At 41.9% G+C, this 25,917-nt stretch overlaps 1 protein-coding gene and 2 long non-coding RNA genes across 3 annotated transcripts in view; 1 reads left to right on the forward strand and 2 right to left on the reverse strand.

Moving 5' to 3' along the window:
* Positions 1 to 25,917, reverse strand: part of LOC141761348 (uncharacterized) — an 87,440-nt gene that overhangs the window by 20,173 nt on the left and 41,350 nt on the right. Inside the window, exons 7-15 of the mRNA XM_074624684.1 lie at positions 15,595 to 15,728; positions 12,030 to 12,137; positions 10,761 to 11,653; positions 6,548 to 6,717; positions 5,990 to 6,136; positions 5,810 to 5,871; positions 5,646 to 5,741; positions 5,058 to 5,477; positions 380 to 508 (exon numbers count right to left, since the gene is read on the reverse strand). Of these exons, the coding sequence (XP_074480785.1) occupies positions 380 to 508; positions 5,058 to 5,477; positions 5,646 to 5,741; positions 5,810 to 5,871; positions 5,990 to 6,136; positions 6,548 to 6,717; positions 10,761 to 11,653; positions 12,030 to 12,137; positions 15,595 to 15,728 (2,159 nt within the window). The remainder of the gene's footprint in view (positions 1 to 379; positions 509 to 5,057; positions 5,478 to 5,645; positions 5,742 to 5,809; positions 5,872 to 5,989; positions 6,137 to 6,547; positions 6,718 to 10,760; positions 11,654 to 12,029; positions 12,138 to 15,594; positions 15,729 to 25,917) is intronic.
* Positions 14,132 to 14,850, reverse strand: LOC141761018 (uncharacterized). Its single transcript, XR_012592499.1, has 2 exons — positions 14,653 to 14,850; positions 14,132 to 14,548 (listed from the first exon to the last, which is right to left on the reverse strand). It is a non-coding gene; the product is annotated as an uncharacterized LOC141761018 (long non-coding RNA).
* On the forward strand, positions 19,926 to 20,596 carry LOC141761021 (uncharacterized). The gene is made up of 2 exons (XR_012592502.1): positions 19,926 to 20,063; positions 20,414 to 20,596. It is a non-coding gene; the product is annotated as an uncharacterized LOC141761021 (long non-coding RNA).

Consider the following 25,917-nt stretch of genomic DNA (forward strand, 5'->3'; position numbering starts at 1 on the left):
ATACGAGCCTCGCGCTTCACGAAAAACTTCCTAAATTACTCCGCACGCGCTCCGAAGCCTCGACACAGCGCATGACACCAGTACTGAAACCCCTGAAGGGTTAACCCGGAAGTTAGCTCGCTAACCCCAAACCCCGCTTGGTAGTCCAGGCCTCAGGCCTCCGGCCCACTTCAGCACTGATATGAAACAAAGAGGCCTTCACGAGGACAGCTACGTCTTCTCTTCCTGTCTCGTCACTTGATAAACCCAAACACCGGAATACGGTGAAAAGGTTCAACAATTGACTGTTTAGAGCAACAACAGTCAGGAACAGCTGCGTTGTTTCCGGTCAGTGTCTCCAAAATGAACGACTTGAAGCCATGAAGTCATGACCACTGACCTGAACATCGGTGGGATCAGAGGACGAGCCTGCTGCTGGTCTACGGGGGACCTTGTAGCTCCGCTGGTCCAGGTTCCGCTGCTCCTCCTTCATTCCGCTCTTGTAGTGCTCTTGGTCCTGCTCGTGCTCCTGGCCCGGTGTGGACCGGAAGTTCAATCAGAGAACAGGAGCACACATTAGAAAGAGCTAAGAGGCTAACGCTAGATATTAGACTCTTTTTTGTGTGTTACATTAATACTGTGTAAATCTTTTCAGACTTTTGTTTTACTTTTTTTTGGACATTTTTCAGAAATCTTTTTTTTTTTTTTACCTTTTTTGGACATTTTTTCAAACATTTTCAGAATACTATTCAGACATTTTTGTGACTTTCTTTTTTTTTTTACCTTTTCGGACATTTTTGGAAATTTTTCTGATTTATTTTCAAAGATTTTTTTTTATTATTTTTTGGACATTTTCAGAATTTTTTCAGAGTTTTTCTTTTATATACCTTTTTAGGACATTTTTTCAAACATTTTCAGAATTATTTTTCTGACTTTCTTTTTTCACTTTTTTGGAGATTTTTCAGACTTTTTTTCCAAGATTTTTAAGAATTTCTTTCAGAGATTTTTCAAAACATTTTTCTGACTTTTTTCAGAACATTTTTTAGGAGATTTTTTTCGAACATTTTCAGAATTATTTTCTGACTTTTTAAAGATATTTTTCTGACTTTCTTTTTTCCAAGATTTTTAAGAATTTCTTTCAGATTTTTCTGACTTTTTTTAGACATTTTTCTGACTTTTTTCCGAATTGTTTCAAAGATTTTTTAGAATGTTTTTTTTTAAAATCTTTCTTCGGATATTTTTTCAAACATTTTCAGAATTCTTTTCAGACATTTTTCCAACTTTCTTTTTTTTTTAAATTCTTTTGGACATTTTTCTGACTTTTATCTGAGATCTTTCGACAGTTTTCTGGTCCTGGTCTGGAGGTTCAATCAGAGATCAGGAGCACACATTAGAGAGAGCTAATGCTAACGCTAGCAGCTAGCAGGCCGAAGCTAACAGGCTAACTAGCTGTTAGCATGGAGCTAGCTCAGCGTGCTAACTCTATATTCACTTTGACTTCATTGTTAAAGTGTTTACCTGAGTGTTAAAGTGTTTACCTGAGTGTGTTCGGGTTCACCTGCAGCTCTGCCTCGAAACGGATCAAAGATGCTCGTCAGCTAACAAAGCAACTCTCCCGCCAACAGCCCGACAACCACACTTCCGGTTACTAGTACTTCGGGTCTGTTTTTTCAGTGTAAAGTTACAGAAAGTCTCCACCTGGAGGTCAGGAGGGAAACTACAGCTACACAGAGGATTTAATTAATTAACATTATTTTATTCAGTGGTGGAATGTAACTCAGTACATTTAGTACTTTAGTACTGAACTTAACTCAAGATACTTTACTGGACTATTTCCATTTCCTGCTACTTCCTACTTCTCCTCCACTACATCTCAGAGGGAATATTCTACTGTTTACTCCACTACATTTATCTGACAGCTTTAGTTACTTTACAGATGACAGTTCACCCAATGATAAATTATGACCTATTTATGCATATATATTTATATCTATATCATACCATATGATATTATGACCACTTTATACATATATATTTATATTATATTATATTCTGACCAATTTATATATATATTTATTATGACCAATTTATATATATATGTATTATATTATGACAATTGATGTATATATTTATTATATTATAACCAATTTATATATATATATTTATTATATCATGACCAATTTATATATATATATTTATTATATTATGACCAATTTATATTTATAATATTATGACTAATTTATATATATATATATATATATATATATATATATATATATATATATTGTTACAACCCGGCTCTTAGGTTGCAACAAAAATGGGAGTGGAGACGAGGTAAATGCAAAAAGTAACAGAGTTTATTTACAAAACACTAATTAATGAATAAATGTATAGATCATTATCAGTAATCAGTGGTGTAGGAGTGCATGGATGCGTGTGTGTGAGTGCATATAGAAAAAGAGGAAGAATAGCCGCGCCGCGATGTCCACAGGAATGGAGTGATGTGCGTGCATGGAGAGAGAGAGCGCGTTCTGAATGGCGAAGAGGGTTTTATAGTCAGTGCTACACCGGGCCCAGGTGTAGCTCATCAACCCATCATGTCCTCATGTCCCCGCCTCAACCAGAGCCTGCAAGAAACAAAAGAGACCAGCGAGCCAACACACACCTAGTGGTGGGGAGGGGTCGTCACACACCCCCCCATCAAAAAAGGAGTTCCAATAAGAACACCGCAACCGCTATTCACTAAATCAACAACAAAACAATTTACTTTACCTACGATTGATGTTCTTCATTTGTAATATAATTTCTAAACTTTAGTTGTAACACTTTACTTACACTTACAACTATATCAAAATCCATACTGACCATTTGTAGTTTATTCCCCAGCAGCCAACCAACCCCCATCCCGCCCACTCAGCAACTCCGGCGCCTGAAGAAGCATTTAAGGTGACAGAACAGGGACATAGCAGACCAGAGGGGTTAACAACTCAGTCAGACAAATATTTAAGAGCTAGGAGCTCTAGATAAGGCATCGGCCACAACATTATCAGAGCCTTTGATGTGGCGAACGTCCAAACAATAAGCTTGCAAATACAACATCCATCGCATCAACCTGCGATTTGGGCAATGTACTGAGTGCAAAAAAGTTATGGGATTATGATCTGTGTACGCAACCAGAGGAACACTAGAGCCTACATAAACATCAAAATGCTGTAAATTACAACGTCATCCAAATACACAGCACAACCTTCCAGCCCTGACACCACCATGTTCATGAGGCGCTGGAATGTTGAGGGTGCATTCCGCAGTCCAAAACTCATGACATTATAAGTGAACAAACCGTTGGGTGTGATAAAGGCAGAGATTTCTTTTGCCCTCTGAGACAGTGGAACCTGCCAGTAACCCTTCAGTAGATCAAATTTACTTACAAATTTCGCAGAACCAACCTGATCAATGCAATCTTCGATCCGAGGCAGTGGATAAGCATCAGGTTTGGTAACTGTATTTACTTTTCGATAATCTGTACAAAACCTAGGACTTTTGTCAGACTTTTCAACAAGCAAACAAGGTGACGCCCAGCTCGAAGACAAGGGTTCTGCGATGCCATTTTCGAGCATGTATTTAATTTCTGTGTCCATTACCTTGCGCTTCTCTTCAGACACACGGTAAAAACGTTGACGGATGGGCTGCGCGTCGCCTACATCTATGTCATGCTCGACCAGATGAGTTTGGCTTGGTGTATCACCAAACAAGCATGGATAGCTGTGAATAAGAGCAGACAACTCAGCACTTCTTCCCGCAGACAAATGAACAAACAAAGAATCAAGATTACGCAACGTTTCAGCGTTCTTCAGTCGCCCACGCAACAAGCTTTCATCTGGTGCGGTAACCCCATCATCCTCCCCTGCAGGGAACTGACTCCCAACAGCCGCCGCTGCTGAGAGAGGTCTAGACTCGCGAGCATAGTACGGTTTCAACATGTTGACATGGCAGAGTTGAGTTGCTTTCCTACGCTTCGGCGTGGAAAGGATATCATTTTGGTCAGACACCTGCCGCAGTACAGTAAAAGGGCCAATAAATTTAGCTTGAAATGGCGACTTAACTATTGGAAACAAAGCAAGGACCTGATCTCCAGGACTAAACCCGCGCTGCTCAGTTTTCCGATCATACAAACGTTTCATTTTTTCCTGGGCAGACGACAACTTTTCTTTAGCCATCTCCCCAGCGGAGTACAAACGATGCCGGAACCCGTTTACATACTCTATCAGATTACTAGGCGGTTCTGATGGCATGACAGTGTCATGCAGCAGCGTGAGCGGCCCACGCACTGTATGGCCAAAAACAAGTTCGTTAGGGCTAAAACAGGTGCTTTCCTGCACAACTTCTCTAGCAGCTAACAGAAGCCATGGCAGCCCTTCCTCCCAGTCCTGATTCAGCTCAACACAATAACTACGCAAAAGAGACTTCAGAGTCTGGTGGAACCTCTCAAGAGCTCCCTGACTCTGTGCGTGATATGCGGAAGACTGGTTATGTTGGACCTTCAACTGTTTCCACACTTGTGCAAAACGGTTGGATGAGAAATTTGAACCCTGATCACTCTGTATCACTTTCGGGATTCCGAAGATGGAGATGAACTGTGTCAGTGCTTTCACTACCGACTTCGTGGTGATAGATCGCAGTGGATATGCGGCCGGATACCTCGTGCTCTGACACATCACAGTAAGCAAGTAGTTACAGCCTGCTTTGGAACGAGGTAAAGGACCGACACAATCAATGATCAAATATTCAAATGGCTGTGCAGTCGCTGGGATGGGGCACAGTGGAGCAGGTTTAATGCTCTGATTGGGTTTACCTGTCATTTGGCACGTGTGACATGATTTAATATAACGAGACACATCTCTCTTTAAACGAGGCCAAAAAAAATACCGTAAAATGTAATTATACGTCTTACGGACGCCCAGATGTCCTGACTGGTTATGTGATGTTTGAAGGACCTCGTCACGAAACTTTACAGGAACCACAATCTGAAACACTGGCTTACCGACAAAGTCTTCCCCATGCGACAGCCATTTTCTCACCAAAAGCTCTCCTTGCAACAGATAACCACTGGCGGCGCTGTTTCCATCCTCAGTGGAGAGAACAGCCTCAAACAGCTGACTCAGGGAGGGATCAGCTCTCTGCTCCGCCACTAGGTCACTGCGAGATACAGACAACAATGAGTCAGGAACAACAACAAGATCCCCCTCACTCAACTCCTCTTCACCCTGCTCAGGTTCCCCCTGTGCACGGCTCATAGCCCGTGTCACAGCGCAAGCGGTAAACACTTCTGGGAAACACAGAGCGTTCTCATCTGGGTTACCAGTCACAGTGGGTGAAGATGACACCATAGGAGGTGGTGGACGCTCGGCCCACACCCGGCTGCCAGCCAGGCCGTTACCAAGAATGATGTCCACACCTTCGATCGGCAGTGCAGGACGGACTCCCATGGCGACCTTACCCTGCACCAAACCACAGTTAATTTCAACAGAATGCAAAGGAACAGGCACAACGTTCAAACCCATACCCCGCATCAGGACAAAGTCCCCAGTGTCAGAATCATCACAAAATGGCAGAACAGAGCTCAAAATGTACGAGTCATATGCTGCGGTATCTCTCAAGATTTTTACCGGCACACTGTTACCTCCCACCAGTGACACACAGCCGTCAGACACAAAGGCAGAGAAATCAGGTTCCTCCAACCTGCATGGCTCTCCAATGTTAACCTGTCGAAAGGGAGAGACAACAGGGACAGGTTCCACAGATACAGCACAAGCACCAGAGTTCAACCGACCCCCGCTATACCCTCTTCCAGCATTAGCTCTGGGACAGTCAGCTTTCCAGTGCCCTCTACCCCTGCAAAAGTTACATACTCTTGAAGAGTCAAAATGCGTCTGACCTCGTGTACAGTGTTCCAACCTACCAAGGCGTGGATGAGGTTTCTCCTCTCGTCTACCCGAGGCACGATACATACCACCTCCGTCTGGGACCCTGAAGTTGCGGTCACCTCTGTGAGTCAGCACGTAGTCATCAGCCAGGGTGGCGGCCTCAGCAGCAGTCTTCACCTTATGCTCACCGATGTAAACAGCGATGTGGCTGGGGATGGAATTTTTAAATTGTTCTAAAACAACCAGATCACATAAAGCATTATAAGTGTCTACCTTTACGGCATTGCACCAACGACTGAAAAAAGTGACCAGATCTCTGGCAAACTCCACATGACTCTGTTTACCAGACTTCTCCCAGGTCCTGAACTTCTGGCGATACGCCTCTGGGACTAACTCGTAGGCCTTTAATACAGCAGATTTAACAATTAAATAGATTTTACTTTCTGCCACTGTCAGAGCAGAGTAGGCCTCCTGAGCCTTACCTATTGAAACACACTGCAATAATAATGTACTATCAGCATCAGACCACTCTCTGCTCTCAGCTACACGCTCAAACAATGAGAAAAAGGTGTCTGGGTCTCGCTCACTAAACTGAGGAACTAACCGCAGATTACTGGCAACATCAAATGATGAAGTCGATCTACCAGAGAAGTCAGAGGCACGGCTAGGACCTCCAGCAGGTAAACTCAACCTGTGCGCTATCTCCAGCCTTTTAAGTTCTGCCTCTCTCCTCAGTTTCTCCACTGCCAGCTTCTCCATCTCTGTCTGCAGTAGCAACAGCTCTCTCCTCTGCTCAAAAGTCAGACCTGTATCTCTGCAGCCAGACACATCAACACTGTCCCCCTCAGGACCAACAGTATACATTTTACCTCTGAAAATACCCCTATCACTGAGATTTGCTTTAACAATACCTTTAATGTTTTCCTTCATCCTCTTATCACCAACATCTAAATTAAAATGTTCGGCAATACGGATTAACTGTTCACGTGAGCAGCTCTCCAGCAGCTCCTCCGATGGCGCTCTCAAAAACTCCTCTACACTCGCCATAACTCACTTACCTACACGCACAATCCTCTACTGACGCGACAAAAACACACCTGGCACGCTGAGCTCACACAGCCCGCACAGCCGTGACGTCACCGTGCACTGTCCCTCTAACTGCCTGACAGAGAACTAGGTAAACTCCCCCCTAGTCTTCAGGTGCTAGTTGCGGTGGGTATTTATGCACTATCTACCGCAAAGCCCGGCGAAGCAACCGGCGACTCCCCCCGCAGCCTCGGCCGTGCTCCCGAGCTGACAGCAGCTCTAACCGCGTTCACACCACACTAACACCCCCCTACGAACTCCAAAGGGAGTCCGCACTGAAGCCTAACAGGGACAGAAACACCGGTAACTTACAGTAGCTGGACCTGACTGCTGAACTCACTGCCAAACATCACCAGCACATCAAACCTGGCGACACTAACAAACAACCAGCGGCTTCACTGAAATGAACACAAACAGCACTTACCCCCGTCAACGCTACTCCCAAACATTTAGCTGAGCGCTCATTGTCAAAAAACGCTCCTGAAATTGGCAACAGCTGTGTGTCGACGTCACACTACAACCGGTCCTTCTCACTAACTCTGCCCAACAGACCTCTTACTACCTGAGAAACTAGGTCCACCAAAATAGACGAGCCCCCATTTGTTACAACCCGGCTCTTAGGTTGCAACAAAAATGGGAGTGGAGACGAGGTAAATGCAAAAAGTAACAGAGTTTATTTACAAAACACCAATTAATGAATAAATGTATAGATCATTATCAGTAATCAGTGGTGTAGGAGTGCATGGATGCGTGTGTGTGAGTGCATATAGAAAAAGAGGAAGAATAGCCGCGCCGCGATGTCCACAGGAATGGAGTGATGTGCGTGCATGGAGAGAGAGCGCGTTCTGAATGGCGAAGAGGGTTTTATAGTCAGCGCTACACCGGGCCCAGGTGTAGCTCATCAACCCATCATGTCCTCATGTCCCCGCCTCAACCAGAGCCTGCAAGAAACAAAAGAGACCAGCGAGCCAACACACACCTAGTGGTGGGGAGGGGTCGTCACAATATATTCATTTATTATATTATGACCAATTCATATGTATTTATTACATTGTGACCAATTTGTCATAACCCGGACAACTAAAGTATATATATGTAATTGATTTTCTGTAAACTTTAATCTTTGGACTGATAGTGGTTGATAAAGTCAAATAATACGACATCAGAGATAAAATCATTGCTTTCCCGTCAGGTCAGTGTTACAGGAACTCTTAGCCTGACAGTTAGCCGTATAGTTCACAGCAACACAAACAGAAATGAAACACTTTTAAACACACACAACAAATATTTAGATTTATTAAAGTTGATTAATTCACTTCTGCTTTTAGGAACATTTTTAAAATGTCAGTCACAGCTGCTGTGTGGGCTTTAACTACTGAGGTCATTTATTATCTGACTGCTGTAAGATCATTAATGATAATGAGTCCAATTAGCTCACGACTTAGTCCTAAAACAATGTTAATGCTGACAACGCCGATTACAACAGCTCAACAAATACTGATTGATGGAAACGGTTTCAAATGAGGAGTCAAAGCATCTCATTGTGTCGACTAATTTAATGAGAACATCAACAGATTCAAAACCGCATTCAGTCATAGAAAATAATAACAGTGAATATCAATGTAAAATAAAGATTATTCAATGAAAACTACACAAAGGAGGAAAATATAATGTTGAACTATGAAACAATAAGAACAAGAGATTATGTATGAAGCAGATAAAAACAATAATGGGAACACATCTGGAATAAATCATTCGAAACTCATTATTTCAGGGAAAATCATTCTTTTGACCACATCTATGGCTGAGGACATTCGTTGACGGGACAGTGGTTGTATTCGGTGGGGGAGATGGTAACCCCTGTCTCCGTTCAAAGATGGTCTCTGGTGTTGGTTGTGAATGTCCTCCTTGATCTTTCTCCAGCTGTCGACTCGTGGATGGATTATTGAACGGGTCTACGGGGCACAGGCCCAGGGGGTCGACTACAGTCAACAGTTTCTGGTCTTTACCAAACAATTCATCCAGAAAATACTCAGCAGATTAATGGATGGTAAATAATTAAATATATAACAGGTATAAAGGCCAGTATGTAGTCGTAGCCACGACAACACACATGCCGTTTAGAACATGAAGTTACTGTTGGTCAGACTTCAATGTGGAGAGAAGCTCAGAATATAACAACACAGCTATCAGGGCATGGGGAGGAGGCAGGAAGAGACAGCTAGCTAGGCTCTGAAACATGTTCACAAAGATGCAGAGTGAAGACATTGGTAGGATTTAAGGTTACCACGCAACTTAAACTTTCCATGGCACACGATGTCCACACATACAGCAACATGTTTGTCTATGCACACGAACCTGCCTTCAAACATTCCTCTTTATAGCAATAAGAACACAAAGCTGATAACATGCTTGGTATATGGGATTACATGAATAAGATAACACAAAGTAAAAAAACACACAAAGGTAAAAATGTATGTAAAACCTTCTATTCTCATATCAAATCTCTTCTAACAGCTTGAACACCCTTAAAGTGAACATTCTGTTCTTTAACTCTCATTTTGTAGGCAAGACACCTCTTAATCTTTCTTTCACAACACAAACATCACACTGTAAAATATAATGAACCAAGGATAAGATATCAAAAGTAATTAAATTATAAATTATCAAAATGAAATGAAATAAAGATGTAAATGAGTAAATGATTATACCAATAGGTGGTTAAAAATCACATAGAGAATATATGATATGAATGATACTATCATGATTGCTTCAATTAATTCATACATGACAGTTTAAAGAAACAAGTTTTCTTCTGACAGCTCCCTGCCAGTGCACATTTTTACTAATTTTTACTGAATAGAGCCTGAACGCATCATAATGTATCTCAATGGCACCTCCCGTTAACTAGCTCTCGTCCTGCAGATTTCAACACGGATTTGTTGTTCACAGAGTTATCAGCAGTCGGCGACTAGAAAGCATTAATGCCGATCTCACGATCGCATATTTTTACTGAAAATCAGCCGATAAAGATCAGCAGTAATACTTTATTTCACACTATGATGGTCAAAATAGATTTTCTAAAAGTTTCGTCATTACCTCTATGTTAAAATTAATTTCTGGCAATGCTCGTCTCTGTTCAAAGATGGTCTCTGGTGTCGGAGGTGAATGTCCAGTCATTAGGGTGTCCCAGCAGATATGTCAAAGGAAACTTCCACTTTATTTCTACCTGATGTATTTCCCATGAATGTGTCCATTGTGACTCTATTGGTCCCGCTAACTTGTTGTCACTTTATCTGACCAAGTCAGTTAATTTGGAAAGTTGTAGGAGGCTCGAGCAGCTGTCCCTGATATCAATGTTCTGCACCAGTCCTTGTTTCCCTGAATCTCTATAACAGAGGTGCTGGGGGAAAAGTTAGCATGACCCACAGAGTCACAACGGTAACATTTATGGGAAATACGTCAGGTTGAAATAAACCAAAATTTACCTTTAAGATTTTTTAAAGGTTTTTGGCTGGTTCTCCCTCCTTGTGACTGGAAGATTATTCCAGATGTTCTGACAGTTCGGCCTCATAACAGAGTCCTACTGGGAAGTTGCTGGTGGTCCAAGTATGTAGTCGTAGCCACGAAAACACACATGTTGTTTAGAACATGAAGTTACTGTTGGTCAGTCTTCAATGTGGAGAGAAGCTCAGAATACAACAACACAGCTATCAGGGTATGGGGAACAGGCAGGAGGAAACAGCTAGCTGGCATCTGAAACATGTTCACAACGATGCAGTGTGAATGCGCTGGTGGGATTTAAGGTTACCACTATGAGAAAAAGTTTTACCACATTGGTCACACCAGTACGGTTTCTCTCCAGTGTGAATGCGTTGGTGGACTTTAAGGGAACTATCCAGAGAAAAGGTTTTACCACATTGGTCACACCAGTACGGTTTCTCTCCAGTATGAATGCGTTGGTGGGATTTCAGGTTACCTGATGTAATGAAAACTGCTCCACATTCATCACAGCTGAAGGGTTTCTCTCCAGTGTGAATACGTTGATGTCTTTTCAACTGACCTGATGTTGTGAAAGCTGCTCCACATTCATCACAGCTGTATGGTTTCTCTCCAGTGTGAATGCGTTGGTGGGATTTCAGGTGACCTGATGTAGTGAAAGCTGCTCCACATTCATCACAGCTGTAGGGTTTCTCTCCAGTGTGAATACGTTGATGTGTTTTCAGGGGACCTGACTCAGTGAAAGCTGCTCCACATTCATCACAGCTGTAGGGTTTCTCTCCAGTGTGAATGCGTTGATGTCTTTTCAGGGGACCTGACTCAGTGAAAGCTGCTCCACATTCATCACAGCTGTAGGGTTTCTCTCCAGTGTGACTACGTTGATGGGCTTTAAGGCTAGTACGCTGAGAAAAAGCTTTACCACATTGATCACACGAGTACGGTTTCTCTCCAGTGTGAATGCGTTGGTGGGATTTCAGGTTACCTGATTGAGTGAAAGCTGCTCCACATTCATCACAGCTGTAGGGTTTCTCTCCAGTGTGAATACGTTGATGTGTTTTCAGGTGACCTGATGTTGTGAAAGCTGCTCCACATTCATCACAGCTGTGTCGTTTCTCTCCAGTGTGAACTCTCTGATGAATCAGTCCCTTTCTTCCTCTCCGTTTCTATAGCAACAGACATACAGACAGAGAGAGCGAGAGAGTCAGTGAGATGCCATGGTGGAGCGACCTATCTAGAACCATAAAGAACATTAAAACATGTCAGTGGAACATAACCCACAATGTTCCAGTCTGACTAATATACTACCACCTGTGACAACCAACTGAGGGCCGTGTCCCTCTGTAGACGTTTGATTGGTCACCACAGACGCCCCCTTGACATTTATTAATTATCACAATTATTAATTGTCCCGCATGTTAACGTACAGCATGCTAACGTACGGCATACTAATTCATATTAATTTAGAGTATTTCAGGAAGAAGAGGACTCTTTAATATATATAAGGCCTTAACTAACAAAGAAAATGAACCTGCAGATGACCTTTTGGCCTTTTGGATCAGCTGCTGAGCGTCCAACGGCGTCCATCGCAGCCAACATCGCACTGCTGATCCTGACACGTGTCAGCGGGATGGAACACTCCTTCAACACCTGTAAAATAACAATACAGAAAGACTATTGTTGACACTTTGTCTTGTGAAAAAAGGGCAATCAATCAACATATAGTCAATAAACATATAATCAATACACATATAATCAATAAACATACAATCAATAAACATATAAGGGGTATTATATTAGGGGTGTAACGATTACGGCCAAAATGATGATCACGATTATTTATCATTATCAGCTGGCTGTTAACGAGGGTCTTTTGGCACAGAGGAGTACTCGTATCGGTACTCGGTATGGGCGAGTACCCAAATGTAAGTTCTTGTACTGGGGCTGAAAAAAAGTGGTATCGGTGCATCTCTATATGTATGTGTTGTATATATACCGTAAAACTGTGATTAATAGCCGGGTTTTTATCTGCTTCAATCACTGAACTCAACCGACGTCTATTTGGGACGGCCCTTCAATTCCTTTCACACAAAACTCCTCAAAGATGAGAAATCCTATCAGACTGATTATTGAAACCACTATGAAGCTGTTGAATATAATATAACATTATTTCTGAAAGGTTCATTTGATCTAGCCGACGCACCATCTCTCTTTATCCTGTTAAAACCCAGCTCCCCGTCAGCAACGAGCCGCCCGCCCAAACAGAAAAGAGGTGAAAACTAAACAGAGAAAGGTGGGGACACCTGGATTTATTAGTGGACTTCACAGGACAAGATTTACAACTTGGAGGAATTTTTATGACAAACCGTTTTGATTCTTTTGATCGGTGGACCTTTACAGACTAAAGGAATATAAATAATGGAGGAATGGACACATATTCTGACTTTATGATCTCTTCACAGGTAAGGAGTCTCCACTTTTTATTCCTCTCTCTTGTTTACCGCTGGACCCGATAGTTTGAAGCTCGATAACGTCGATAACACCGGCTTTAGCCGCCATCCCGTGTAGTCGTCCCATATTAAATGGGCCAAAACATCCGTTAGGAAATATGCCAAATAAATTCATTAAGAGCATATTACATAGCCTAATATTGTGAGAATTGTTGCCAAGACAACTTAAATATAAACTTATATTATACAAAAGTTGAAATGCCTCCACTCCGCTGTGATTCTGATCCAATAATACACTTTTTGTCAAATTCAGTGACTATGTGGTCCGCTGGCTGTCCGTTCTGCCGTTCTTCAGACAGCCAGCTGACGGTGTAAATATGAAACAAACAAAGTGTCTCCGACCCAGCCGCTACAACAATGATAGAAATAATAATTACATCTATGTTTCTTCAATACATTTTGACTTTTGGACTTCAGACTGAGACGATGACGGAGACGAGGAGCTGTGAATGTGTTTGAGAGAGAGAAGAGAAGGTGGACTGAACGCCATGTTTTGGTATTAATAATAATTTGAACATCAACGTTATGAATGAAGCTTCTAACTACTCAGTAGGCTGCAGCTCTACGAGCGACACGACACTAGTTTGACATTGACAAACGTGGAAGTCGGACCGACCGGCCTGTTTTAATTTTCAGACCGCTTCTTCATTTAAAGGTCACATATTATGCAAAATGCACTTTTCCATGTCTTTTAAACATCAATATCTGTCCCCAGTGTGTCTACAGGCCACCATAGTATCATAAAAGACCATCCTCTCTCTTTTTCTCCTCCTCCGTTTGTCCGGAAATGGGTGCAGAAATAAAAATTCGCTTTTTTCCTAGTCTTCTGACGTCATTAGAGAAATGCAAGCCATGTAAGGGTTTCCTGGTCGAACCAGAGAGAACCTTCAGTAGCTGACCCCGCCCCACAGCGCGTCACTGTCTCTCCTCCTCAACCTAACTTGAGCAAAGTCTGCAAGAACCAGCAGAACAGGCTTCATGTACTCCCATCATCTAAATATAACATGTTCTTTCACAAAGGCTTTATGTAATTACACTGTTTAAACAGATGATATTTATATATTATATATATTTGATGTCATGCATGTAGCAGAGTACAGGTAGTAAATAGTGACTTGTAAGCAACACAACACATTTCTGTTTCAGTCAAACTTTATTTGAGTAGACAGATGACAATATTAATTATTCACAGCATTTGTAATCATCTCACCTGTTAGTTAGTTATGTTAACATGGTACAGGAGAAAGTCTTCAGCTCTGGTAAACTATGGTAAGCTAAGCTCCGGTGGTCTGTAGTCATGGTAACACAGAGACAGCTACTACTGTAAATAATATACCATTACTCTGATCTTCCATACATTTATCTTTTAGCAGAAATAATGAACTGACTACTGTTTCACATCTTCTATTTTCCACCCTGATGGTCGCTGTGTTTACACACCGTCTCATAGCGGTAGCATGTAGCTAACCCGTTAGCTCTGTATCTCCCATCTGCTCTCAGCTGTCTGCTCTCCTCTGGGATGATTCTGTCGGTCATTTCTCACAGATGGATCTGTAAAGACAGACGTAAAACAGAGTGTATGTTTACGGTTTACAGAGTTGATGCATGAGGTAAACACTGAGTTAACTAACAGAGCTATAAATAGTATTATTTACCTGAGAGAAACCGTCAGGAAAACCTGGAATCTGGACCGCAGATGTTCATCATGTGTCGCCGATTTCTGATCAGATTCCTCCGGTAACGTGCGCTGGGTGAAGTTTCTGGTTTATAAACTTTAAAGTGGTTTATAAACTTTATTCTAGCTGCTATCTCTCCACTCCTCTCTCGAGAGAGAGAGCTTCTCCGGGAGGGAGGGGGAGATAGTGACGCTGTGTTGAGGACGTTTGATTGACAGAAAACGCTGACCAATCAGAGCAGAGTGGGAGGAGACAGGCTGTGAATCAGTGGTTTTCAGACAGAGGCTGAATTAGGCTCTGAGGCAGGCAGACTCAGGCTGCAGTATGAGAAGAATAAAGGTTTTTTTGAACATTGCAGCATGTAAACATGTTCTAGTGCAACATTAAAATACATCTATGAACCTGGAAATGAGCATAATATGTGACCTTTAAATTATTTTGGACTTATGTCAAATGTGGGCAGTTATATGTCTGTTTAAAACACATGTCCGGTAGTTGTTCTATATGGACGGAATCTTCAGTGACGCCATTGGTCTAAAACGATACGAGCCTCGCGCTTCACGAAAAACTTCCTAAATTACTCCACACGCGCTCCGAAGCCTCGACACAGCGCATGACACCAGTACTGAAACCCCTGAAGGGTTAACCCGGAAGTTAGCTCGCTAACCCCAAACCCTGCTTGGTAGTCCAGGCCTCAGGCCTCCGGCCCACTTCAGCACTGATATGAAACAAAGAGGCCTTCACGAGGACAGCTACGTCTTCTCTTCCTGTCTCGTCACTTGATGAACCCAAACACCGGAATACGGTGAAAAGGTTCAACAATTGACTGTTTAGAGCAACAACAGTCAGGAACAGCTGCGTTGTTTCCGGTCAGTGTCTCCAAAATGAACGACTTGAAGCCAAGAAGTCATGACCACTGACCTGAACATCGGTGGGATCAGAGGACGAGCCTGCTGCTGGTCTACGGGGGACCTTGTAGCTCCGCTGGTCCGGGTTCCGCTGCTCCTCCTCCATTCCGCTCTTGTAGTGCTCTTGGTCCTGCTCGTGCTCCTGGTCTGGTGTGGACCGGAAGTTCAATCAGAGAACAGGAGCACACATTAGAAAGAGCTAAGAGGCTAACGCTAGATATTAGACTCTTTTTTGTGTGTTACAGTTTTTCTCAATTGTTTACACACAAATACTGGTACTTGACACACAATGACCACAACATGTAACTCATGCACCAACCCCCTGAACCAATTCTGCTAAACTACAAGCACAATTCCTGCTTTACACTCAAATTGCAGTTCTAAAACACACTTTTTTCAAAACACTACACACAATTCTCTGCATTTGGCACAATTTTCATGAAGAAAATCTCGTTTTCACAAGGAACACACTGTTGTAGGGGTTCTACTTTGGTAGGTTTTGGTTATTAGCAAATTAATTAATAAATAATAATATAATTATTAATATTAATAAAGATTATCAATAAACAATAATAAACGGGGCACCACCCTGGAATCAGGGACCAATGACCAAAACGTTAATATAGTCTCATTATATATGCTAAACTATCAATTTGGAACGTTGATTAATAATTAAATGAATAACTATAACCAAAATAGATAGTAAAGGTTGAAGGATATCGGAGTTCTTGACATAGCAGAGGTTGGCAGTATTCACTCTTGTGCAACATTAAAGAGACCAGCATGTATATTCCACAAACATTTATTTACAAGATAATAAAGGTTCAAAACACAATATTAATCTAACTAAATAACTAAACTAAACAAACCAAACAAAGTGTGTATGTGTGTGTGTGTGTGTGTGTGTATGTATGTGTGTGTGTGTGTGAGAGGGAGAGAGAGAGGGGGGGGGGGAAACAAGATGGGTTCTTGTCTCAAAATGTCTGTATGGCCTACAAACAAGATGGCGGGCACTGTAAAACTACAAAGATGGCGGAATCAAAGATGGCCATCAGCATGTCACCACATGACCTCTTTGTTCTTCTGAGAAGAAGGACAGAGAGGGGGGGTGATGTGGGGTTAAGATTATCTGAAGCTGTATGTTTATGTTTAACTAATTCACAGTTTGTGTATGTGATCTTAATGTGTGTTAGATATGCAGTGGGTTAGAAAAGATGGTTAGTTTGCATGCAAGACCTTGTCTATGTGAAGCATAAACTAAACACATCAGATGTGGCGAAGCCAGTTACCCAAAAATCAAATACAGATAAATCACCACAGTCAAACTCAATGAATAACATTAAACCAAATCAATACAAGTACTTTCTAGAAATCAAAGTTGGACAGTCTTGCTCAGCCCTGTGCGATTGCTAATGCTAAGGCCCAGTACGTTACCAATCCATGGAAGAAAAGGGTTTGTGATTCCATGTGTTGAAGTTGTGGCTCCAAGTCAAAGAGGTCGTCTTTGCTGTTAGTTTGGTGCTAACTTCTTTGCTTGATAGCTTGAAGTTAGCTGGTGGAAAGGGCAGAGCACTCGCGTCGTCTGCCGTTTGGTTCCTTGGTTGCAATGGATGTTTCCTAACAGGCCATTGATCAGAACCAGAAGTGTTTTGCAAGTTCTGGACTTGAGAGCCGTTCACCTCAACCAGGTCAGCCTGGGTTGAGTAGATGAAGAGCAGAGAGAGCGCAGCAGCTCACCTCTCACACGTCAGGAGAGATGAGCAGATGAGAAGAAAGAGACGAAAGAGAAGGAACAAAGAACATTCCTCTGGTTTTGTTCTGTGTGAATTTCACACCTAGGTGTGAAATGTTACTGTAGCCAATGAGGACTGAGCTGAGTCCTGTGGTCAAGGATCAGGTTACTGAGGTCATGAGGTCACTTGAAACCAGCCAGATGCTGGGTCCCTACATCCCCCCATTTGGTCTTTAAGATGTGTAACATCCTTCAAGAGCAAATCAGAAGGTTGAACAGTTCACAGATCCTTGGAAACAACCTGGAGGTTGTACAGTCCAATCCCTGGGGACAACTGAAAAGTTGTTAAATCCATGATTGAAAAAGTTCATTCAACAGTTCATTCAATTTTGTAACGTCTGGGCAGTTCATTAACCAATTGGGCATTGGTTAAGACTATCTATCCTGGCTAAGCAAGAACAGTCCCTAAGTTACAAATAAAACCAGATAAACAAAAACAATATCATTGTATAAAATACCTAACTATGTTTCTCTGTTATTTATAAGGTTAGTGAAGAACAGGAATGTTAGAGGTGTTAAGTTGTTAAGGTGAGATGCGGAGAGTGTCACCTAAAACAATGCGGACAGGTGTATGACTGGTTCTGTACAGTCATAATGTGGTGTCCTAAGCTAGTGTGTGCACTAGTGATCTCTAAACAAGATACTACTAAGGAGTTGGTCCAAGTGTACTTGTAAAGTTGGACAGTGGTGTCTGAGTTGAGTTTTTGCTGTTGCTAACAAACTCTAGTTTTCCCTAGTAAAAGAGGAAAGGAAAATTAAGGCACCGTTATCTAGCGTCAGTCTCACTGTTAGCTAGGTGTAGCTAGTACCGTGGGAAGGTAGCTCTGGATCTCTCGTGCTGAACTCGTGGCTCAGGGCTGTAACGCTCCAGGTAGCCAGAGGCAGGGAGGCACTCAGAGTAGCTATCACTGTCTGCTAGATTATGTCCATGTTCTGAACCTTGTTCAGAGTCTGAAATGTGGTCAGAGATGCTGTGGTCATCGTCAGACCGGTCACGCCAATTCTGGGACAGAATTTCAGAGTATGGCTTTTTAACACTTCTGTTGTGTGAATGCCTATCTCTATGCAAATGGGGGACATGGCGGTTACGCTCAGTATCCCTATGCAACCTCTTCTGACCCCCCTTCGACCCGTTGTGAAGGTGGGCTTTTGAGGTGGCAGATCTGCTTGACACGTCAGTGTTTGAGCTGGTGGGCTCAGTTAATTTACCCCCCTTTTTGGAAATGACCAGAGTTTCCCAAGCTATCTGTGTCATCTTCCTTATCTCACACAGTGAGGGGTTACCCTCATGCGTCCTCAGTACGACGTGAGTGCGTACACAGGGATGCAGATTCTGCAGAAATAAGGACTTGAAGAAAGAGTTTTCTTCTAAGCCTGGCGCATTCTTACCTTGGAAGTATGCATGCCTTAAACGTTTATAGTAATCTCTAGGATTCTCACTACGTGAATGTTTAATTTGAAGGGCTGCAAACATCGCTGAGGTCTCGTCAGCTGTGGAAGAGAATTCTTCTATCAGTGCATGGCGAAGCTCACAATAGTCATTTCTGACACTGGGAGGTTGTGACTGTATAAACTTGTGCACAGCTTTAGAGCTGGTTTTCCACACAAGTTTAACTTTCTCCCTTTGGGTGGCGTGTGTTAAGTCAATTAGATTGTGATCTAATTCCTTAAAATAGTCATCAATGTGTTGATCACAGTTGCCTGGATCAAAACATTCAATGTCCTTAGCTATGAATTCCAGCACTTCATGGCGGGGAGTCCTTTCTGCTGAAGGCAAGACTAAATTAGCATTACAATGCACTGGTGCATCACATGCTAATGTCCTCTCTGGCTGAGGAGCAGAGGCTGGACCGCTGTCATCACCCTTGTGACAGAGTGGAAAGCAGGCTGAACCTTTGGAGGGAGGAGCACAGAGGAAGGTGTCATTTCTCTGTGGCTGAGAAGAACATGAGGCAGGATATCTTCTTGAAGATAAACTACATGTGTCTTCACTGTCAGTTTCAGAACAATAAGTAGTCAGGTAGCTGTTCACTCTTTCTCTCCGTGGAGGTTGAGGATCTGACTTCATTCCCAAAGATTTTAAGTCGGTTGGAAATCTTTCACTTCTGAGTGGAGAGGAGGGAGTTAACCTCTCATCATGTGAGGAGAGTGAATCTGAGTAGCCAGAATCACAGTAACTGACAGACTGTGGTGGGGAAAGACATTCTAGTCTAAGCCCTAACAATTTTTCTTTGTACTGAAAAAGAGCTAACTCTGCTGAATGCAGGTCTTCTAAGTAACGCATGGCTTTCTTATCAGCTGTCTGAACTTCATGGAGGAGACTAGCACTTTGCGTTCTTAGGCTATCTACCTCTTTTTCCAGGGCTACTTTACTCTGAATGGCAAGACTGGTTTGCCTGTGAAAAATCAGAAGTAAGCATTTTAACAATGAGTCTTTGGATGCGGTCGGCGCATCAAACCTGTCTGTGAGGAGCGATTCCATTTCTTTCCTGCACTCACTGAAACTCAACCTGCTGATGAGTTCAGGGCAGCCAGGGTTTAGGCTCTGTGCTAGGGAAGAAATAAAAAGCTCTACACAGGGGTTCTCCATTGTTAAACCTGGAATTAGAGGGTGAAACTAAACAGGATGTCTAGTAGAAAACAAAACAATGTTGTTGGCTATGGTGTTGCGCTGGCAGACACCTTGTAGTGTAGTTTGGGAGGTACACTAGCAAAACAACAATACACTGGCCTACACTATGGGGGGTAGCTCCCTGTGGAGTAGCTCCCTGTGGAGGAGGGGACCAACTAGTGACTCTAGTGGGCATCAAACAAAAGGCCAGTAAAGTAAACAAAGGTTTATAAAATAAGTTTGCTTACACACAACATGCACTAACTGAAATGCAGGGCAGTAACAGTTGTGATGATGTTTCTTAAAGGTGACTCAAGCTGGAACATGTGGAAGTAACAGCTAGGTTGCAAACTTATATCACAGGGCTGGTAGCACACTGTGGCTCTTATCTTAACTCAGGCTGTGGAATGCTTGGCAGTTACACAGCAGGGTACAAGCTCTCTATGTTACACAGGGCCGGTGGCACGCTGTGTCATTAAAGGAACACTTAGATTAACAGCAAAATATGACAACTAGACTAGATTGCATTGAATATGTGATATTCAAATGCTGAACCAAAATTCTCTCAAGTTCTACAGCGTAGGTCAACTTGAATTAGCAGCAAAAGCAAATTATTAAAATTAACACCTTAAAGGCTTAAAGTGTTAATACTCAAAATCTCTCAAATAAACAATTCTAACCACAATGTACTTGTTTAAAAGTACAGCTGGACTTCTACTCCTGTGGAAGACTAGTGGTGTAGAATGTAAACACTTTTGGTTTGTTTAGAAGTGGAATATGAAATTTTTGTTTTTGACCAAAAATTATGCTGAAAATTAATATTGCACAATTATGAACATTTGCCAACAAGAATACTATGCCTCACACGGGGCACCATTATGTAGGGGTTCTACTTTGGTAGGTTTTGGTTATTAGCAAATTAATTAATAAATAATAATATAATTATTAATATTAATAAAGATTATCAATAAACATCAATAATAAACGGGGCACCACCCTGGAATCAGGGACCAATGACCAAAACGTTAATATAGTCTCATTATATATGCTAAACTATCAATTTGGAACGTTGATTAATAATTAAATGAATAACTATAACCAAAATAGATAGTAAAGGTTGAAGGATATCGGAGTTCTTGACATAGCAGAGGTTGGCAGTATTCACTCTTGTGCAACATTAAAGAGACCAGCATGTATATTCCACAAACATTTATTTACAAGATAATAAAGGTTCAAAACACAATATTAATCTAACTAAATAACTAAACTAAACAAACCAAACAAAGTGTGTATGTGTGTGTGTGTGTGTGTGTGTGTGTATGTATGTGTGTGTGTGTGTGAGAGGGAGAGAGAGAGGGGGGGGGGAAACAAGATGGGTTCTTGTCTCAAAATGTCTGTATGGCCTACAAACAAGATGGCGTGCACTGTAAAACTACAAAGATGGCGGAATCAAAGATGGCCATCAGCATGTCACCACATGACCTCTTTGTTCTTCTGAGAAGAAGGACAGAGAGGGGGGGTGATGTGGGGTTAAGATTATCTGAAGCTGTATGTTTATGTTTAACTAATTCACAGTTTGTGTATGTGATCTTAATGTGTGTTAGATCTGCAGTGGGTTAGAAAAGATGGTTAGTTTGCATGCAAGACCTTGTCTATGTGAAGCATAAACTAAACACATCAGATGTGGCGAAGCCAGTTACCCAAAAATCAAATACAGATAAATCACCACAGTCAAACTCAATGAATAACATTAAACCAAATCAATACAAGTACTTTCTAGAAATCAAAGTTGGACAGTCTTGCTCAGCCCTGTGCGATTGCTAATGCTAAGGCCCAGTACGTTACCAATCCATGGAAGAAAAGGGTTTGTGATTCCATGTGTTGAAGTTGTGGCTCCAAGTCAAAGAGGTCGTCTTTGCTGTTAGTTTGGTGCTAACTTCTTTGCTTGATAGCTTGAAGTTAGCTGGTGGAAAGGGCAGAGCACTCGCGTCGTCTGCCGTTTGGTTCCTTGGTTGCAATGGATGTTTCCTAACAGGCCATTGATCAGAACCAGAAGTGTTTTGCAAGTTCTGGACTTGAGAGCCGTTCACCTCAACCAGGTCAGCCTGGGTTGAGTAGATGAAGAGCAGAGAGAGCGCAGCAGCTCACCTCTCACACGTCAGGAGAGATGAGCAGATGAGAAGAAAGAGACGAAAGAGAAGGAACAAAGAACATTCCTCTGGTTTTGTTCTGTGTGAATTTCACACCTAGGTGTGAAATGTTACTGTAGCCAATGAGGACTGAGCTGAGTCCTGTGGTCAAGGATCAGGTTACTGAGGTCATGAGGTCACTTGAAACCAGCCAGATGCTGGGTCCCTACACTGTCATTCAAAATTCTAAAGTCAATTGCCCTACTATGCACACTGACTCATCACATGGGCAAACACCTGTCACACAGTGTTACAATTAGCAATCAGAGCTTTAGCATAAAAGGGCAAACATTGCTTGTGATGTGGATGAGGTGCTGTGGCCAGACCGAAACAGAAGAGAGGATGCAGCATAGTTTTTTTTTTTACTGTAACTGTATACAGTAAATTCTTCTGTTGTTTTGTATGTAGACCACTGTATGTGCAACTTCGTGTTGGTTGGGATGTACACTGTGTACATTGTTTTTGTGGGGAAAATAAAATATATTTGTTATCGTGTATTTGTGTGTTCTGAGTATAAAAACAATATTCTAAAATATTTTACAACACACTTATGTATGTACTGTCTGTAGTAAGTGTAACACTGAACAAAAAAAAGGCCTAAGTCATTATGATGAATGGAGAAGAAGTGTTTTCCATTCATCATAGTGTTTTACATTGAGCACATCAGTGTTCAACTGGTTCTTATAAATGTCTATTCATATGATGGTTTGTGTGTGTCATTTGAAAACAAAATACCATTTTGAGAAGAAATAACATTGTTTTGAATGTAAAGTTTCATTTTGCAGGAGAATTGAGGGGTTTTGCCCATTGTGTGTGTGTTTTTTGATTTGTGTGTAGAGTTCTGAGAGTATGAGGCATGCTTTCAGAAAATGTGTGTAAACAATCGAGAAAAACTGTAATACTGTGTAAATCTTTTCAGACTTTTGTTTTACTTTTTTTTGGACATTTTTCAGAATACTATTCAGACATTTTTGTGACTTTCTTTTTTTTTTTACCTTTTCGGACATTTTTCTGATTTATTTTCAAAGATTTTTTTTAATTATTTTTTGGACATTTTCAGAATTTTTTCAGAGTTTTTCTTTTATATACCTTTTTAGGACATTTTTTCAAACATTTTCAGAATTATTTTTCTGACTTTCTTTTTTCACTTTTTTGGAGATTTTTCTGACTTTTTTTCCAAGATTTTTAAGAATTTCTTTCAGAGATTTTTCAGAACATTTTTTTCGAACATTTTGAGAATTATTTTCTGACTTTTTAAAGATATTTTTCTGACTTTCTTTTTTCCAAGATTTTTAAGAATTTGTTTCAGAGATTTTTCTGACTTTTTTTAGAGATTTTTCTGCCTTTTTCGGAATTGTTTGAAAGATTTTTTAGAATGTTTTTTTTTAAATCTTTCTTCGGATATTTTTTCAAACATTTTCCGAATTCTTTTCAGACATTTTTCCAACTTTCTTTTTTTTTTTTTAATTCTTTTGGACATTTTTGTGACTTTTATCTGAGATGTTTCGACAGTTTTCTGGTCCTGGTCTGGAGGTTCAATCAGAGATCAGGAGCACACATTAGAGCAGGGGTTCTTAACCAGTGTGCCGCGGCACACCGGTGTGCCGCAGAGCGCCATCTAGTGTGCCGCGGAGGCAGTGGTACTAGATTATTTTTTTATTATTATTTAGCAAAGTGAACAGGTAAAACCTAAAGGAGGTAAGATGCCAGCTGCTGTAAAACCAAAGCCTATTGAAGGAGGCTGAAACACGGGCGGACACGGGTCTTGTATTGGGTATAACACATGCGCAGTGTAACTGGAGCTGCGGTCGTGCGTTGCGATCGGCTCAATTTCGGCGAGTGCAGAGCAGATATTACTGCGCATGTGCGGTACCCCGAAGGCGCGTTGATTAAGTGTGACCCAACCTCCTTCAATAGGCCTTGTGTAAAAACACCAAACATCATCAGGTAGAGACAAACGTGTTTGCCACTGTTAGCTAGCTAACGTTCTCGGATGCTGTGAGACAAAATGGATCGGTTTTTAAAGCGAAAAAGTGATGTGGGAGACAACCCTGCGCCAGTAAAAGCTCCGAAGCGTGTGGTGAGGAAATATGACCCTGAATACATTAAATTTGGATTGGTAATGGCAGGCAGTGATGCTGAGCCCAAGGCACAATGTGGTGAATGTGGTGAAATCTTGTCAAATGAGGCGCTAAACCCATCGAAGCTCCAGAGACACTTAAACACAAAGCACCAGGGATGTGTCGAGAAGCCAAACGAATATTTCCTAAGGAAAAGAGACGGGCTTCAGGCACAACAGAAAGTCATCACAACATTAACAACTCAGTCAAAAGCCACTTTGAAAGCTAGCTACATGGTTGCTGCTCGTGTAGCTCGTAGCAAGAAACCCTTTACGATTGCAGAGGAGCTTATTTTGCCAAGCGCTGTGGATATGTGCCGAGAGTTACTGGGGGAAGCCGCTGCAACCAAAATGCAGTCAATCCCCCTCTCCAATGACACCGTGAGCAGAAGAACTACTGACATGAGTGATGACATCGAATGCCAACTTGTGGAAGGAATAAAGGCAAGCCCATACTTTGCCATACAGCTGCACGAGTCGACTGACGTTAGCAATGCCGCTTTATTGTTAGTTTTTGTAAGATACTGCAAGGACAGTAATCTTCACGAGGATCTATTGTTTTGCAAGGAGCTTCCAACAAGAACAACGGCAGATCATGTAATGCGCTGCCTTGATGATTACTTCACCGAAAAAGGTCTTGATTGGAAATACTGTACAGGTGTTTGCACAGACGGCGCTGCATCAATGACGGGAAGACATCGTGGTGTTGTCCAACAGATCCAGGAGAGGGCGCACTGTTTCTTACATCGGGAAAGTCTAGCTACAAAGCAGATGTCACCAGAACTGCATGAAGTCATGAACGTGGCTGTGAAAACTGTTAACTATATTAAGAAAAATGCACTCAACTCAAGGTGTTTTGCTGCTTTGTGTGAAAGACTTGATGCAGATCATTTGCAGCTATTGTACCACAGTGAAGTAAGGTGGCTTTCAAGGGGACATGTGCTTAATCGCCTTTTTGAACTGAGAGAAGAAGTGCACACATTTCTGGAAGAGCAGCACTCCCCTCTTGCTGAGCATTACACTGATGGGAACTTTTGTGCAACACTGGCCTACTTATCAGATATATCTGACCAGTTAAATCAGCTCAATATATCAATGCAAGGCAGAAACAGCACAGTGTTTTTGGTTTCAGACAAAATTGAGGGCTTCAAGAAAAAACGTCTTCTGTGGAACAGAAGAGTCAAGGAGGGACGATTTGACGTGTTTTCACTCCTCAGTGAAACTTTGGAAGCCACTCCTCATGTCAACATATCCAGTGTTATAACCCAGCATTTGACTCAGTTGTCAGGAAAGTTTACAGACTACTTCCCAGAAGATGCACGAGATGGAAACCTTTGGATTTTGGACCCTTTCTCTGTGGATCCTGCTTCAGAAGACATAGCTCTCTCCACTGTGTTGGAAAATGAACTGTTGGAACTATCAGCAGACAGCAGCCTGAAGCTTCAGCTCACACAAGTAGACCTTGCTTCATTCTGGATACTGGCTGCCAGTCAATATCCCTCTCTGTCAAAACGGGCAATCACATTTCTGTTGCCTTTCACCACCACCTATTTATGTGAGTCAGGGTTTTCCATTGTGACTGTCACCAAATCAGAGGCAAGGAACAAACTGAAAGCAACTTTGAA

This window comes from Sebastes fasciatus, chromosome 22, assembly GCF_043250625.1.
Source record: "Sebastes fasciatus isolate fSebFas1 chromosome 22, fSebFas1.pri, whole genome shotgun sequence".
NCBI lineage: Eukaryota > Metazoa > Chordata > Actinopteri > Perciformes > Sebastidae > Sebastes > Sebastes fasciatus.